The 18,563-nt window shown below is 33.5% G+C and overlaps 1 protein-coding gene across 1 annotated transcript; it reads right to left on the bottom strand.

The window, feature by feature from the left end:
- Positions 1-15,539: 15,539 nt before the first annotated feature.
- Positions 15,540-17,269, bottom strand: LOC131062657 (small ribosomal subunit protein uS7). Its single transcript, XM_057996367.2, has 4 exons — positions 17,038-17,269; positions 16,437-16,708; positions 16,084-16,287; positions 15,540-15,948 (listed from the first exon to the last, which is right to left on the bottom strand). Exons 1-4 carry the CDS (start codon positions 17,101-17,103, stop codon positions 15,894-15,896), a joined length of 597 nt encoding a protein of 198 aa, XP_057852350.1. The 5' UTR covers positions 17,104-17,269; the 3' UTR covers positions 15,540-15,893.
- Between the last annotated feature and the right edge of the window lie 1,294 nt (positions 17,270-18,563).

Raw genomic sequence — 18,563 nt, 5'->3', positions numbered from 1 at the left:
ATCATTTCAACAACCACATTTTGGTTTACTACATTGGTCTTAGATGGACAGGGTTCATTTTCTAAAAAGCATTGTCCGAGTTATGGCCTTAAAAGAGTTTAAGTGAAATAGGATTTCAAATTATGGGACTTTTTCATTAGTTTCTTCTTTGGAGTCAAAAGAAGAGCCTACTTAAATCATTCATGTTGAACCAACTTCTATCCGAAGGAAGAACATTGTCAAAGCTAATAAGGTCTTGCTTTACAAGGAGCGCATGAAGATTTTGGAGGAGAGAATTTAAACATATCTAAAAATATTGAAGTCAATGAAAGGAAAGTTGAACTGAATAGCATGGGTGTGAAACCCTTTTGCAAGGATACTATTGACCAAAAAACACAAAGAACTCTTCTAGGAATGGAAAATATGTTTTCTTTTCATGATACCAAAGTCTTGGCCTAATAGAATAATCCAAAACTATCCAACGCATGCCATAGATGTTCCTACATAAAAACATTTTAGGATGGAAATCTCACTCCCATTGTAGCCAATAATTGTGAAAAGGTGATTCAAGATAGATGATAGTTATACAAAAAAAAATTACGATAGTTTCCAGAGACCAGGATAGAAAACATAGCTTTTTCCATGAAGGTTTCAACCAAAGAATAGGCTCAGTGGGTTAAGACAAAGATATGGTTCATAGAAAGGTGGTTTCTTGACCAACAAAAAGGAAATATATTGAAGAACAATTTAAGAACAACAATCTTGTCAATATCTGTATTAATTTGAAAGTGATGAAAGGGACAATTCAAAATTTAATACGTGACAAAGGCATAGAGAAGGGATTGTCATCAATATCAAACAGCTTGCAAAGGACTATCATCTTTAAGTAGTCCCGATATCCATTTACCCTTTAATAATCATAGAGGCTATCAAAATAGCATGAAGGAAGAATATCGAAAGTCTTTATATGAGCCCTGTCTAAATGACAAAGTTCTGACAGCTGAAGACAACAAGTAGAAGACTTATGATAGTAAATATGAGAAAAGTATTCAAAGAATAAATACAAGGAGACAATCTTTCGAGGGTTGTCAAACTTTAAGTGCTACAAAAGAAGCTTCTTATCATGGGGGTGTACATGGCAACGTGAAGAGGTCAACGGACAATGACAAACGGATAAGAGGAAGCTTTATTTTTTCTCAAAGAATGCAATCATGTGAGAAATACATACTATGACAATAGTCCAAAATGCAGGGACAACAATATAAATTGTAACAATAGCAAGAATAAGTCAAGTCCTAGGAGGGGGGGTGTAATGTCTCCCCAAGAATAAGTCAAGTCCTAGGAGGGAGGGTGTAATGTCTCCCTAACCCTAGCATTGGTGAGATAATGTGTTGATACTAGTTGTATGTTTTAGATTCTAGATGACTAAGTAATGGTAATGATTGCAATTTGATGTTACGTGTTAAATGAGATCAATTATGCATGTATTTCATGAAACGTATATGTGTGTTGTAGACTTGCCCTAGCTATGTTTATTGTGCTTAAATTCATGATAAGATGTATAGATAATGATGTTGTATCATTTAAATATAATGAGATTAGACATGATGCTAGAATCCCTTGCGTTGATCATTCGATGCTTCGACTCTTTATATGTACATTAAGTAGGTACACTTGACGTGTGTGTGTGTGTGTGTGTGTGTGTGTGTGTGTGTGTGTGTGTGTGTGTGTGTGTGTGTGTGTGTGTGTGTGTGTGTGAGAGAGAGAGAGAGAGAGAGAGAGAGAGAGAGAATCAAAGTTAGGGTTAGGGTTAGAAATAGAGTATGTAATACATTGATTGAACTCTCATTGTAAGTATAAGATAAGTAAATTTTTATTTATTTAGGAAAATTAATGTATATGGTGAAAATGGATAACAACAATGTTGAAAGACTAAATGGATTCAACCACAAAACCCTAGCCTAACAACAACAAAGATCCACCATAACATATGAAGATTACCTAAGACAATGCAAATCAAATAAAATCACAAAGATTATACTATCACATGTCCAATAGGGTTTGGATCTCCATTCTTCCTATCTCCATTGATCTTGCTTGATATATTTGCTCTCAGATTTTATATGTGCACAAGAGCTCAACAAAGAACGGAAATGTGGTTGCAAGTAGGCTTGATTGCATATGCAAGTTCGAAAGCGTAGTCTAGTCGAGTAATCGTCGAGTAGTCAGGGTTTGATAGTGAAGGAAGCATCTCCTTATATAGAAGACACTATATGAAATGGAGAGAAAAGATTGAGAGGTGTAAAAGAGGTCGGCTATGATTAGAGGGTAGGTAGAGGAAATAATAAAATAATAAGAGGGTAGTTAGTGTATGAATTAAGAGATGAATGACATGTGTCATGGGTAGAAAAGGCTAATGAATTAATTAAATAAATAAAGATTTATTTAATTAATAGAGGAAGTGAGATCAATTAAATAAATAAGATATTTATTTAATTTAGGAAAAGGGTAATTTAAATAAATAAATGTATTTATTTAAATGAGAAATAAGGCTAGAAGAGGATAAATGAATTAATTAAATAAATAAAGATTTATTTAATTAATAGAAGAATTAGGCTTAAAGTAATTAAATAAATAAGATATTTATTTAATTAGACAAGACAATTTTAGGTGTCTACAATTAAAATTTGATTTATTTAATGAAAATAAATGTTCATAACTAATATATAGATATGTAATAATAATATTATATAAATAAGTCTAATTGGACCACAATTGAACCCTAGCTATAAACATAAGTGTAACTCTAATTATAATCATAATTGTAACCTGAGAGCTAATGCTAATGTATAAGCTAATTTTAACTCAAATCATAACCTTCATCCTAACTCTAACTATAATTGTAACATTATCCTTGAGCTTTACCCTAGAACCTTCATTATAATAAGACACTAATAAATCTAAACCATAATTATAATTCAAAGCTTTACCCTAAAATCATAATTGATTTATAATTAAATTGTAACCCTAATTGAATCATAACCCTAAACTTAACAATAACCTGAATCCTAATAATAACTCTAGTTAAACCCTATATCTTACCCTATTTAATTGTAACCTTAATTAAACTATAACCCTAAATGAACCCTATCTACAATATTAACTCTAATCATAATCGAACCCTAACCCTAACCTTAATTGTTATTGAACCCTAACTATAATGTAACTAAACCTAAACAAACTCTAATCTTAACACTAAATCTAATTTAACCCATTCATGGGTTCCCCATGACTAATCCTATGAGTGGTCCTTTTGAAGTGGATGTTGTGACATGGTCAAAGACGGAGAGGGGTTGGGTGAAAATTAATTTTGATGGAGCCTCAAAAGGGAATCCGGACACTTCAGGTGCGGGGTGTGTGGCCTGTGGTGATGAGGGGAAGATCCTTTTCACAGGAGCAAGAAGATTACAAGATGGAACCAATAATGAGGTGAAGGCTCAAGCGGCCTTATTAGCGACTGACTTGGCAGTGAACATGAAGGCATTGAAGGTCCACTTGGAAGGGGATTCCCAGGTTGTGATCAATGCCTTGATCAAAGGTGATACCTTGTGTTGGAAGCTAAATAAATTTATACATATAATTTGTGAAAAGTTAAAATCCTTCCAAGATTTTTGTATTTCCCGTGTGAAAAGAGGCGAGAATGTCATTGTTGACGGTTTTTCAAACGTGGCATGTGAGCTTTCTAAAGGGGAGGTGAGGTGGCGAGATTGTCATGATTGCATCATGCGATGGAGTTAAGACACCCTGCCAGATTGTACTCCTGCAAATTCGAAATGTGCATCTTTCGGTCGGTTTTTTATCCAAAGTTGTAGTCTGGTTTGAGTTAATGAGCATTTAATGTGGAATGCTCTTTGAAATGGCGGCAGTTGTGGAGCGTGCCTACTTAATTTCTTTTTTGGTATCATCGCGCATTCAATAAGGCTTGTTTGTGAGTTGGTGAAGCCTACAGATTTTTGCAAAGTTCGACGGTTTTTTTTGCAGAGCCTGTTTCCTGTGGATGCCCAGAATGGAAGCCAATTTTACTTTGAAGTCTTCAAAGTTGATGTCAGCCTTTCGGGGTCCTGTCCCAGTGAGGAAGCTTGAGAAAATGTTTAAGGCAAATGACATGTTGTTCTTGAAAGCAGTTTAGTTGGTGTTGGGTGAGGAGGTGGCAGTTATAGGCCATAAATGTCGATGTAGAGCTGATATTTATTCCCTAATTATGGCTTGGGGACTGGACTTGGGATATGTGTGTGAGGAAGTCGGGAAGGTATTGAGGATGATCATTTTGCATGCCTACCTATTAAATTTGGAGTCGTTGTTGGAGTGGGTCGTTCCGAGTTGGGGATTCAACCTTTCGAAAGGAATTCCAGAGAATATTGTTGATTTGCGAGAGAGGCACTCCCGAATTCCATTTCTTCATTGTCGAGAGGAGGTCAAAGCTCAGTTCAGGGACAATGTGAGGCGAGTTTGGGAAGGCCTGGTGGTTTATGTCCAGATTATGGAGATTGAAGAAATTATCGGACAAGCAAGTGTGGAGGCTAGGCTGGTAGACGAGGCAAGCAGCAAGAGGTTGATCACTAGACGGCTCTCGACGGAGTTGGCAAAACAAGTTGAATAGGGTGGTGCGGTTGGTGGCTCTGGTGGGGTGGCAGATGCTTCAAGCTCTCGAGTTGTTGCAGAAGGTTAAACAATTGTTGATCAATGGTACCTCTTGGTACATTGTCTATTTCGCTGAGGTTTTTGTTTAATGTTTTTTTCTGATAAATTGTTTATGCCATTGAGGCACGATGTATTGAAACCTTTTTTGACAGTGGGGTGGGGTAGGATTTTTTTACGTCTCTGCTTAAGTTCAGAATGGTTTTGGCTAGGTGGTTTTGTTTCCAGATGGTGGTTTGGTTGTATGGTGGTTTATTATGTACTTCAATTTCCTTCTTAATAAAAACAAAAATATTTTACCGATCAAAAAAAAAAACCTAAATCTAATTTAATCTAAACCTAATTGAACACTAATTCACGGGGGCTTCACTTAGTGAACATGGGTTATAGAAAGTATATTCATGGCATACTAAATAATCCCCCTATTTTCAAAAAATATTGCCTTAAACTCCTTTTTTGTCACCCCCTCCCAATACACAGCCCGAATTAAAAACCCCCCTATTTTCACTAAATATTGTATTTTTTCCTAGCCCGAATTAAACCCCGCCTATTTTCACTAGGCAATATATTGCACCCTCATTTTGGGGATATTAATCCCCCCAATATAAATGCATGTGATATAATATTGCCTAGCCAGTGAAGTCCTCGTGCACTAATTGAACCATAATCCTAACCCTAATTGAACTATAATAATAACCCTAACAATAATTGAACCCTACCCCTTATTAAACCCTAACCATAAATAAACATGAATCCAAACCATAATTGAATTCTAACCCTAATCCTAATTAAAACCTACCGCTAATTAAACCTTAACTCTAACTGAACTCTCCCCAACTTTGTACCCTATTTTAATCTTAAACCCTTATTAAACCCTAACCTTAATTAAAACACAACCCTACACCCAAACCTAAGTATAATTAAATTATAACCCTAATTGAAACACAATACTACACCCAACCCTAAGTAAATTGTAACTTTAAATTAAAACCTAATTAAATCCTTACCCTAATTAAACTCTAACCTTAACCTCATACTTTTCATAGAACCATGATCCTAATTAACCCTAACCATAAACCTAATTAAACGCTAACCCTAACCTTAATTGAACCCTAATAATAACATTTACCCTAACCCTAATATAAACCATCCCTTGATTAAACCCTTATGCTAACCCTAGTTATTATATAACCCTAACTCTAATAACTAATTGAACCCTATACCTAACCCTAATCAAATTGTAAATTTGACTAAAATGTAACCCTAACCTTAATTTTTATAGAACCCTAACCCTAACCTAATCAAACCTAATACCAAACCTAAATCTAACCCTAATTAAAACCTAACTCTAATAAAACTCTAACCCCAACTTTCAACCCTAATTGTATTATCCCTTGTTTAACCCTAATCTTAACCCTAAATCTAAATAAACTGACCTTAATCAAACCAAAACACTGTTTGAACCTCAACCCTAACCCTAACCCTAACCTCATGCTTTATCACAAATCCCTAACCGTAATTGAACCATAAACCTTATTAAACCCTAACCATATTTGAACCTCAACTCTAACCCTAACCCCATGCTTTATCATAAAACCCTAATTAAACCTTAGCCCTAACCCTAATTGAACATTAACTATAACCTAAACCTAATCCCTACATCAATATTAATTGAACCTTCTTCAACCTTAACTCTAACAAACTCTAATCGTAAATCAACCCTAGCCCTACTCTTCACTCTAATTAAACCTTAACCTTGATCCTAATTGAATGCTAAGATTGACTCTAATTGAACCCTAAACCTAACCCTAATTAAACCCTAACACTAATCAAATTGTAGCCCTAGGTGAACCCTAATTCAACCCTAACCTTAATTGAACCCTAACCCTATCCCTAATTTTACTCACCTTAAGCCCAATAATAACTCTAATTGAACCTATACCTAACTTTAAATGAACTCTTAACGCCAATTAAATCATAATGTTAATTAAATTACAACCCTAAATGAACCCTCACCATAACCCTAATCCTACCCTTTTTAACCCCAATTAAACTCTAGTCCTAATCTTAACTCTAAGTAAACCCTAATCTTAATTGAAAGCTATTTGAAATTTAACTTTAATTATACCATAACCCCAACTTTGAACCTTAATTGAAAACTAAACCTAATCATAGCCCTAACACTAAGCCTTCCCCTAATTGAACCTTAACTTTTAACCTAATTGAACCCTAACACTAACTACATTCTAATCCTAAATAAACACTAACCCTAAGTGTCCATTATTTAATTAATCTTTCTACCTAAATTTTCCTAAAACTTATATTTTAAATTTTAAAAATAAACATATCCTCTTAAATATTCACTTAAAACACTAATTATATTAACTGAAATATATGTTGAATCTAAAAATAAATAAAACATGCCAAAAAAGTTTCATATATTTAATATAAAACAACTCACAAGACTTTTTTTTCTAATTATAAAATATTCTCATTATTTATCTTTCTCAAATATTATTCAAAACAAATCTAAAATATAGAATACTAAAAGATCAAATTTGGCTTTTAACTTCTCAATGGACTTGCTTGATTTGGCTTTTAAATTTTCTAAGGAAAAAAATAAGTTCAAAAATTTGCCATCGCCAAAATAATTTGAAAAAAAAGTTAATTAACTTATTTGTAACAATTCTTGACATAAAAAAGTATCATGTTGCTTATCTATAAAATAATTCATTGTTTATTGGGATTGAGCCATGTAGTGTGTGAAGATAAAAAAAAATTAACACAATTTGATTATTTTTATAATGCAAAATTTTAAGTTTTACATCTTGGTGAACTTTAGATTCGTTTAGCTCTTACAAAATTCTTATTATGAGTTTGTGGTTTTATACTCAAATTATTATAGAGAAAGCAAACTCTATTCAAGATGAGACATACCAATTTAAAGAAATGTCAATTTGTCAAAAAAAAAATTATGATATTCAATTGACACTACTATGTGCACTTTCTTAAAATATTTAAATAAAAATTTGACTAAAGTGCTTAAATTTTCAAAAAAAAGGTTAAGTGATTTTAATTGAGACAAAATTAAAGACATTGTTTGAACAAAAATAATATTTTTCTATTGTAAATGTTTTGTTTTTGTTTTTTCCTTTAACCGGAGCTATGAACCAGTGGGGACACAATAGGGGGCACCATCCCCGTTACATATCTTTGAATTATTATTATGATGTTTGATAAGATTGACCCCAAGACCTTCCCCATCCTATGGAAGGCCAAGAGTCACAACTTAGAATTCCACTTCAGATGTCCCTATTGGAAATTGAACTTGGGTCTCCACAATGAAAACCCAGTGTTTTAACTAGTTAAGCTCAACCCCTTGGACGTTTTTGGTAGGTAATTGACCGAAGCCGCAATATTTTTGAATTATTATTATTATTATTATTATTATTATTGACCCTAGACCTTCCCCATGGACCCAGTGTTTTAACTGGTTAAGCTCAACCCCTTGGACATGTTTTATCTCATATTATTCCAACTTAATAAACATATATTTTCGTTGTCTAAATTGATAAATTAAATAAAACATGATTCATAAAATTTTAAAAAACTTGATTACATAAGAATATATATTCACACAATACAAAATCTACTTTTATTTTAAAATGATTTGCTAAATGTAATAAAAAAGAAAAATTGTTATTATTTTATAAAAATATTAAAAAGTCTAAAAAAGACTACAAACCAAATTACTCCAATAGAAAAACTACTTCATTATGAGCATTTATCCACACTAATCCATTTTCATTTCAATATAGAACATGATCAATCCCATGTCATTCAAAAATGATTCAAGATAGAGAATGGAAATATAAAAATTGATGTCAATGGAGGTAAAATAAGAATGAATAAATAACAAATGTATGGATAACAACAATCCTCGTGGCTTTAATCTTTAAGTGAAAACATTCTCCAGAAAGGGGTCATGGACTTGGACATGCAAGAAGCCAATCTGCTCCTCCAATGCCTCCTCTCACTCCTCGAAATATTTGGTTTAAAAAGTTAGTCTTATCAGCAAAGGACAAATTATTTATTTTTAGCAGATTAAGCCTGTTTTGAGTCGAGTTAGACTCAGGGCTTCGAATGTTGTTAGTCTTTTATTTTCTAAGGCTTTAATCGTCTGTACATGCTCAAGAACAGATATAGTCTTTCAAGATCTATGTGCCCTAGCTCTCTGAGGTTTACTCCAGCAAAATTGTAGAAATTTTGGTTTTCTGTAAATTTTTCATCAAAATCAATATAATTTTGTGGCTCTGCCTCTTATCGACAAAAAAAAGAAAAATATATTATTTATCAATATATTATCACATTAAAATATTTGAAACAAAATACGCACAATTAAATAAAAAAAACACAAATTATATGAATCCTTGAACAACTAATCATATCCAAGCCATCATACCACTTAGCGATCACAAAGAACTGGTAGCAGGGATGATAATGATCTGAACAACTTGGTAAAATTTTCGATAATTTGGAGATACAATGATGCGCCAAATTCCCCAGCTAAAATTAAATTCAGAATCCCGTTGATGTTCAACTTTAAACTTGAAATACAAGAAATAGTTGTAGACATTTTAAAATAGAACATTAACATTCTAGTTTTGTAGATAAATCCATGGCAACAAAATGGCTAAATGGTTCAAGCTGATTCGACTAAAGCATCGAAAAATAAATATATTTATTTTTAATTATGTTCACAGATGATAAGTTTCAAATTGTATATACATTAACTCACTAAAAACATCAACTGAAGTAGCACTAATAACCATTCAATGTAGAATTGAAGCCAAGTATTCAACCAAAGAACTCTCACAAATATTTAAGCCAAGTATTTTTGGTTTGTGTTATTTTGTAATCTAATGTTGAACAGGAAGATTTTAATGTGAAAATGTATGCACTGATGGGAACGTTGCAAATATTAGCTCCGTAAAGGAGACGGGAAGAGAATTTAGAATATAAGAGGGAAGGGAAAATCATTAATGGAAGTAAATTACCATGAAAATCATGCATGCTCAGATCTCTGCTTACACCCAAATAAATCCTATTTCCGAAGGACTTTAATCCCAAATCTAGCCTCTAAAATTCAAAACCCTGCTCAAAATGATAAAAGTTACGGCCAACAATAAGACATCCCACGGCCTTGCCTATTCAGCCATGAATACTAAACTAAAATAGAAAAATGGAAGATGTCACCGTGCACCCTAGTGTTTGTAAAGCTACATACACTTCTTCATAACCTACACATACTCGTAACTTCATGAAAAGGGAATTTTACAGTCAAAATCAATTTGTGACATCTTCATCAACAATTGACAAATCAACCACAACAAACGACTCCAGCATGCAACGGATACAATGCAGCTTAACTTTAGCTTCAATTACATAAAAAGTAGATTTAATGTATAGTTAAACAAGACAATACAAGAAAATATCTTGCAGAGAATTGAAGAATCTGACACGCCTCTAAGCAAATGATAGGAAAGAGCAAACACGGATGAGTGAATGAGATTTGATACCTGTCAAACAAAGTTAGAGAATGCTAATCAAACGCCTCTCCAGAATATGAACAAATATAAATGGTCATTTTGTGTAATATTTGAAGAGAAGCATCTGCTCTGCATCCCCCGAGGCATTCTCTATTAAATAGAAGAGTTTTGTCTTACAACAAGAAGGAAACTGATAAAAAAAAATCTTGTGACTGATTTACATCTCTTAGATTTCAGGTAGAAAAAGATAATTTCGTAGATACAACTTTGAGCATAAATTGCAGGAATTTTAAGCTCTTTGGTATAGGAAAATATTTTACAAAGAAAATGCTGAGTTTGCTTTATAAATTATTGGAATGTTGTAATGCAAAAAAGAGGAGCGTTTCAGCAATGAGTGGCTGATCTGGAAACTAAATTGGTTGATGCTCGTATGAAGATTATGCAGTTGAATGAATCCTCTCAGAATTGCTAAAGAAAGTGAAGTATATAGAACATGACTGAAACTCCATCCAGGCAAGTTGCAAAGAAAAGGAAATGCAAATAATCCGTTGCAGAAATCAGCTATGAGATGGCAGCGACTTTGTATGGATCAGGAGAAGGTACAGTTACAAAGAAAAGGAAATGCAAAATAATCAGTTGCAGAAATCAGCTATGAGATGGCAGCGACTTTGTATGGATCAGGAAAAGGTACTTGGTGAAGAACAAGTCTTACATCAGGACTTAGAAATATGTATATTAGAAGTTGATGCTCAGGCATGAATAAGTCTGTCTTCTCTAGAGATTGCAAAAGAATGTAAGAAGATAAACAGAATTGGCTTCAACTGAATGAAAAGAAAGCTGATGTACTCCAAGGTCTTCCACTCCTGGATGATGACAAGGCCTTTGCTCCAGCAACACTCTTACCAAATCCAATAGAAGCAGTCCATAACACCATACAAATACCCATCATCCTAGTATATAGAGATTTACCCTATGTCGGTGGCTGCTGCTGCCAAAAGTTATTGACATTTTTGTAAAGGAGTTAAAGTACAAGTGGCATGCTCTATTTAGTGTTTATCTATCTTCTTTGTATCCCTGTATCAGGATACAATGCATTTGCTACTTGTTTTGTATGTAGACTGGAGCTGCATCACACACTTTAGAGATTCCTGACAGTGCTTACTATTGATGAAGCAGAGTGTGCATCACTGGTCTTATTGATTTAGGATGCACTCTTTGCTTCACTATCTAATAGATACAATTTGCTTCATCTAATAAACATATTTAATCACTGCAGATGGATTTAGAAAAATATCATCGTAGAAATCTGGGTCCAAATGCTGTGTTATAGAAAAAATGGCAGAAAGGAAATCCTTTATTAACAAGAAATAATGTTAAAAATAATCTCCATAAACAAAAAAAAGCATTAAGGTACTTGTTACATATATGTCAGAACACAATATTCACTGCAGGAATGAATTTCCATTCTGCCTATTTTTTCTATAACACGGTTTCAGCTCGTCCCACTAGGTTACTCAGATATTAATATTTAAAGGTTGTTAAGGCTCTTGTGAGTTTACTGTTAAAAAGTTGCCCCCATCAATGTCTCTGTACATTGTAACAGTCAGTTAACTGCAGCTGTATCAGTTAATGCTGACCAGCAGCTAAAGAAACATTAGTTGAGAAAAAATGCTGGATTTTCAATCAAATGCTAACAAGTCAAACATACCAAATCCCAATGCAGCTTATGTACTTCATCTGAATGAAGAGATATCAACGCTCTTAATTGATTAAATTAAAAAATATCTTATAGTTACAAGAAGTTTAAATTATCAAGCTGCTACTGTTATTGAATAAGAGAGACAATAAAATTATCCTTATAAAATTCCCACCCATATTCCTCGTTTCAGTAAATCTATAACAGTCATATCTCCTCTATAAATGGGATCCACAAAGCATATCTCAAGATGGATGTAAATAGGACGGCCAACAAGCATGTTTCAACCCATGATAACAAGTCAAACACATCACATCCCAATGCAGCTTATGTACTTTATCTGAATAAACTATAAAGAGATATCAGTGCTCTTAATTGATTGAATTTTAAAATAATAAATATCTGATAGTTACTAAAAATTTAAAATATCAAGCATAAGAAAGAAAAAAAATCCTTCTAAACTTCTCACCCATATTCTTCCTTGCAGTAAATCTAGCAGACATATTAAGACCAATGATGTGAAAATACGGAATCAAGAACCACATATATTTTAGAAAATCATTGGAAGTTGCTTAAGCCCAGCAGCTACAATCGGTAGTATTGTATTATTAAGCTATATCACGTGCCGAATTCCTACCCCCTGAAGCCAACATTAGCTGCAATGCGCCTGATACACATGTGAGAGCCAATGAGCATAGGATATTTTGATGGCCTGCCTGGATGTCTCTTCCATGGAAAATTTCAATTAAAGATCAGAATGTCATGGCTTTTCAAAGATTACGAGGGTTTTTAAAGATTTTTCATTGATCGTTTAGCTTCGATTTCATAGGCATGTATTCTGCATTCTTATTTTGAAACTACTCTAATTTCAGTCTCGTTTGTTGTTTTGCATAGATTTTAAGTTTTATGTTAGTTTCTATTTTTGTTCAATTACAATTGATGCATATTTATGTATATATGCTCAGAGGTAATCTTCCACTGTTTCTATGACTCTCATGGTAGGAAGGTTGTCTAAGTTCTTTGGCAAGTTTAAAAATCAAAATGCCATGGCTTTTCAAACATTATTAAGGTTTTCTTTCTTCTTTTAGGGTTTTTGGTCCCTTGCAAATGCAGTTTAATAGTGAGGGGTTAGTGTTATTATAGTGATTAGCTTCTCAATAATGACTTTGAGGATTATACAGTTCAAAAATTATGTAATCTGAATAATTGTTATACTCATAGAACAGGGTTGTATCCCACAAAATTAAACCCAATCGATAATCAAAAAGGGAGAAAAAGCATTTCTCAAGATGCGCGGTGAAAGAGAAGGCCAACAACATGTCTGTTTTAATCCCATGGGCATAAGCATACAAAACAATCCAAACCAGCATTAATTGTGAGTATGTACCTGGGACTTTCACCATTTCATCTTTGTTCGGCCATTTGACGAGGTCTCTTCAGTGACCATTTCAGTCTTCTGTTAACTGTACAATCCCAAAATCATTAGCTCAACTCAACAATTTCCATATCCTACTACTCATGCTAAGAAGATGTCCAGGATCCGGTTAAAGAGCAACCTTTATACTAAACACAGAAGCTAGATTAGTGCATGGTCTATCTACCCATAGAAGTGTTGTTGAAATGGTCTCTTCAGTGACCATTTCAGTCTTCTGTTAACTGTACAATCCCAAAATCATTAGCTCAACTCAACAATTTCCATATCCTACTACTCATGCTAAGAAGATGTCCAGGATCCGGTTAAAGAGCAACCTTTATACTAAACACAGAAGCTAGCTTAGTGCATGTTCTATCTACCCATAGAAGTGTAGTCCCCATTAGTATATACAAAAAGTAGATAAACTGTAATGTTGAGTGTTGTGAGCGCTGGCTATTGCAAAACATGTGTATGCTCCAACACTATTATAATAAACCGTACATAAAATGCCTTCCGACCCTAAAGAACTTGCGTGTTGCATAGTACGTACAATCACCTTAAGGCCCTTCACCACACCAAAGGCTTGAGAAGAAAAACAAGATAACATATTACCCCAATCCACTTATAGTTCTGCCTAGAAACCCAATTTTATATTGAGTTTCTTAATCTGATAGACCTCTATACGAGGTTATATAACAAATAATATCAAAAACAGAGTAGTACACTTGTATAAAACAAACTTACAGTCTTGATCTAATAGTTACAGAGCAAAAGAAGACAGTTGAAACCAATGCAAAATTCAATTTACCTATCTTATTTTAAAATTAGACTAAATTTTTTATGTTATCACGACCAGATGCATTACAATAGTTCACTTACTACAGTTGAAGTACAAGTAGAATACTAGCAAGAACAAAACAATCGAAATCTATCCATGCAAACACAACAAAATACACTGGAAATATATTATGAAAATCAAATCCTGCAAGCACGTAACACTTTCAAAGCCAGGTAGCTAAAGAAAGAACTTGAATCGACACAAATAATAAGAAAGAGTCAGAGTAAAAACCAAACAAATTCAGCGAACCCTGAGAAAAACTTCAACTACTTAATAATCACAACAATTTGGATCCTGTACTCAACCAACCCTGAGCTATACTAGAAAAAAAATATGCATCCATTAAATCACTAAATCAATCATCAAATTTGTGAATAAAAGTGTAGTTAAACCCAAACCTAAACCCAGAACGGGGGAGTCTTGAGTTGACAGAAGGGGCGGTCTTGAGTTGACCTGTTCAAATAACAATCCTAGGCTTTGTTCCTACAGCTGAAACATGCAAATTAATTAGGCAACATGACTAGTTCCCCTTACTACATTAAAAACTCTCATTATTAATATCAAGATTTAACCATCAAAATATGTGATGTCATGGTCAAACATTCGCACTGCACCCAAAACACGTTTCACAAAATCATTTGCATGGGCACAAAAACAAGGATTTTCCATATATTTCATCATTCCACGTTGATAGTAAATCAGAATAAAAACATTGTTGTTCTCACAAAACCATTTATTCCAGAAGTCCTACCAAAACATCTGACCAAACATGTGCAATTTTGAAAGAAAATAAACCATGCCAATCGTAGGAGTACAGAAAATCTTCAAAAGAATGGCCAGCTTCCTGTGTAATCATTCTGCCTACACCTAATGTAGAGTTCCCTCTAGGGATCATGCAAGATCAATAAAAGCCATTTTCAATGCAGATCGAACCAGATAAAGATCTCAAAGAGACAGATGATTGGATAACCACAATGAACAATCAAATCAAGCAGATAAATGAATAATATTACTGAACCTTGATATTTATGCAATACTCAAATAACACCTATGTAACATGAGGGCTGAAGCTTATATTTGAGAGTATATTTTTTATGGGCAAAAATTTATTGTAATATCTGGCAGCTAAAATTAAGTGCAATGTTAATTAATGAAAAATACACGTCTAAGCATGCAAATGATATGGCATTACTATACTAAGGAACTAACCAACCACATCAAATCTAAAACAAACCAACCAAACTTTAAGTGTTGCAATCTGCATTAAAAATTGCCATTTATATATTCTGAATACCAATGGATTGAATCTTTCAATCACTTGTGGAACCATAATATGCCTCATAAACAGGCACATCCAAATCACCATAACAGCAAATGCAAGATTCATATTTTCCATTACAAAATTGAACTAGAGCACAGAAACAAAGACAAAAAAATATTTTTAGAATTACCAGGCCTCCTGGTGATTAAAATATCCCAGTAAAGCTAAATTAAATTATCCGAAAAAAAATTATATCATCCAATTCAATCTGGCAAAACTTCCAAAAATGTTCAGCCAACAAAGCTGAAATCATTTAAACCTGTTAATTTTTTATATTCAATCCTCCTACTATTATAAGTTGTTTCCTTGAAATAAACCCATACAACCATGCATGGCATTTAATCAGACCTAAATTTAGCAGAGATCACTTCCAAAAAAGCCAACATGAAGGGAACTGATCAACGATTTGCCTTGGCAACACGCTCAATCTCATCTTTCTTCTTTATTGCATAACTGCAAAGAGGAAAATTTTAAAATTGCATATATCACATATCAACTCATCAATCATCATAAGTCAGGAAAAAACGGCAGAATATCTAAATGCTGCCTACATCAAAACAGTCATTTAAAGCAAAGAAAACACCAGACCTGTTTGAAGATCCCTTGGCAGCATTGATAAGCTCATCTGCAAGACACTCAGCAATTGTTTTAATATTTCGGAATGCACTTTCCCGGGCACCGGTGGTAAGAAGATAGATTGCCTGATTGACACGTCTCAGGGGAGATATATCAACTGCTTGACGTCTTACGACACCCGCAGAACCAATTCGAGTTGCATCTTCTCTTGGACCACTGTTAAAGTTTTACAAAGATATGATTAATAAACCACCTACTGCATGTTTGCTCAAAAATCCACGCAAGGAAAAAAATGAAGGGCATTAAAAGAAACACGTGCATTTAACCGAAAAATAGATTCTGATCAGTAGGTAGCTTAAATTTACCTGTTGATAATAGCATCAACAATGACCTGTATTGGGTTTTGATCAGTAAGCAGGTGAATAATCTCCATAGCATGTTTAACTATTCGCACGGCCATCAACTTCTTTCCGTTATTGCGCCCATGCATCATCAGAGAATTTGTCAACCGCTCAACAATAGGGCATTGTGCCTTTCGGAATCGTTTAACTGAATATCGTCCAGCGGTATGGGGAACAAATGTTGCATGTTTTCGTGCTGAAACAGCTATGTAATCTTGTAGAGAAAAGTCACTAACCTGCAATCCAAAAATACACATAATTATCAGCTCTTCTAATCCAAAAAATAATGAACAAGTTAGACCAGACAACTTAAAAAACATTTCACGATTCAGATACCAGTTCAGATTTAGGTTTAACTGTTTGGGTAATGGTTTGCGCTTAAGAAACAGACTACATATAAAGGAATGAATATGAATATGGGCACAATGATGCAGATATATCCAGACCCTAGAGTAAATTTTGGCATGTATGCATTCATACAAATATCAAAAAGCAAATCCACAGTAAAGAGTATTGTTCAAGAATCGAAATAAAGTTAGTATCCAGATGCATTTTAGATCCCAACCTCGACATCTTCGAAAGTCCAGCGATTAAATAGTTTCACATCTGGTTGTGGTAAGGTGGCCGCCATAGCTACTGCTCCGATCCGTCTCTCCCTCTGTTTCTTCTCTATGGTCTGTTCCTCCTCCCCCTGGTCCAATAAAATCAGCCGGAGAAACAACAGAAATATTTTAACATAGAAAGACTTAAACCCTAACTCTTCTTTTTCACAAGGATAAAATAAAATGAGACAATATTCGGTAAAGGGAAAAGCCTACGAGAATAATAATTATTTTATTTTTATTTTTATTTTGTTTTTTGTTTTTTGTTTTTGTTTTTTTGAGGTTGCGAGCAATAAGCAACTTGTAATACTGGAATTTGGGTAGGGGAAAGGACCCAATAGTTGAGCATGTTCCAATTGTTGTGAGGGTTGTTGATACCTTTTGTTCCAAAAATTGAACAAATAAAACCTATTGTTTGAAACAAAAAATATCAATTTTTGTTAGGAAATGTACCAACAATTGTTAGGAAACGTACCAATGGTTGTTAAGAAATGTACTAATATTATAAAAAGTAACCAATCAAGTGATGCCATGTCAGCTGCACAACTATTAAGGTCTCTTTTGCACGCCTATTGGTCTCACTTTTTTTGGAGGCTGTTTTGGACACCTTGGCAAAAAGCATGCTGATGTGGCATCATATTTGATGATGTGGCCCTGAAACCTTAGTTATAAGTAAGGGACTTGCCAAGTAAGCTGCTGTAAAAAAATCGGAGTGATTTGAAATTTCCAAGTAGGATTTTGAGAAGCGCGAAGTTAGGGTGCACAACTACTGGGTCCTTTCCCCTATTTTAATTGTTACACTTGAATAAGCGATTTAAAAACCAAAAATAATTGGTTTATATTTTTATTTTATCTTTTTATTATTATTATTATATTTATTATGTATGTTATTTATTGTATTTATTTTTATTTTTTATTTTTATTTGTTTTTTTATTCAATTCATTAGGATTTAGTATATGAGATTGAATTTCAAATCAAAAATGTTTATTAATTTAACACATATAGTTATAGGAAGGTCTTAAAAAGAGAGAAACAAAACTATTAATATATTTTGTTAGTCTTTAGTCAACTATTAAATAAACTTATCTAATCTTGACAAGTTTTAACATCATAATCTCTTATCTAATGAAAAGCACAAACTTCTTAGAGTGGTAATTTCTAGTCTAGAGTATTGATCAAAATATTTTTAATCTGAGTTGTTTTGAGGATAGTTATTTCTTAGGTAATAGGAATTTTGCAATGGATAGTCAACAACATTGGTCACCATATGCCCATTTTGATCTCCTTGATTGGTATTGTCATTATTACTGACATAATTATTCACATTGTAATTTACTATTATAGTTCAACGATTTAAGCCCCATTCATGACCACACTTCTCTTTCTTTACAAATTTTTTTAGCATTGGGGAGTTATTATTGTTAATATTTTATGCACTACTTTGACCATGGATGATCAACCTTCTATTAGACCTATACATTTTCTTCC

Source organism: Cryptomeria japonica, chromosome 8 (assembly GCF_030272615.1).
Source record: "Cryptomeria japonica chromosome 8, Sugi_1.0, whole genome shotgun sequence".
In the NCBI taxonomy this organism is placed as follows: Eukaryota; Viridiplantae; Streptophyta; class Pinopsida; order Cupressales; family Cupressaceae; genus Cryptomeria; species Cryptomeria japonica.
Note: the sequence above shows the minus strand (reverse complement) of the source record. Positions and strands in the feature narration are given on the sequence as shown.

Coding starts and splice junctions, on each gene's coding strand:
- LOC131062657 (XM_057996367.2), bottom strand. CDS start 17,103: ATGGCGGCCACCTTACCACAACCAGATGTGAAACTATTTAATCGCTGG. Junction 16,709..17,037: donor GGACTTTCGAAGATGTCGAG/GTTGGGATCTAA, acceptor TTTGGATTGCAG/GTTAGTGACTTTTCTCTACA. Junction 15,949..16,083: donor GCCAAGGGATCTTCAAACAG/GTCTGGTGTTTT, acceptor TCCTCTTTGCAG/TTATGCAATAAAGAAGAAAG.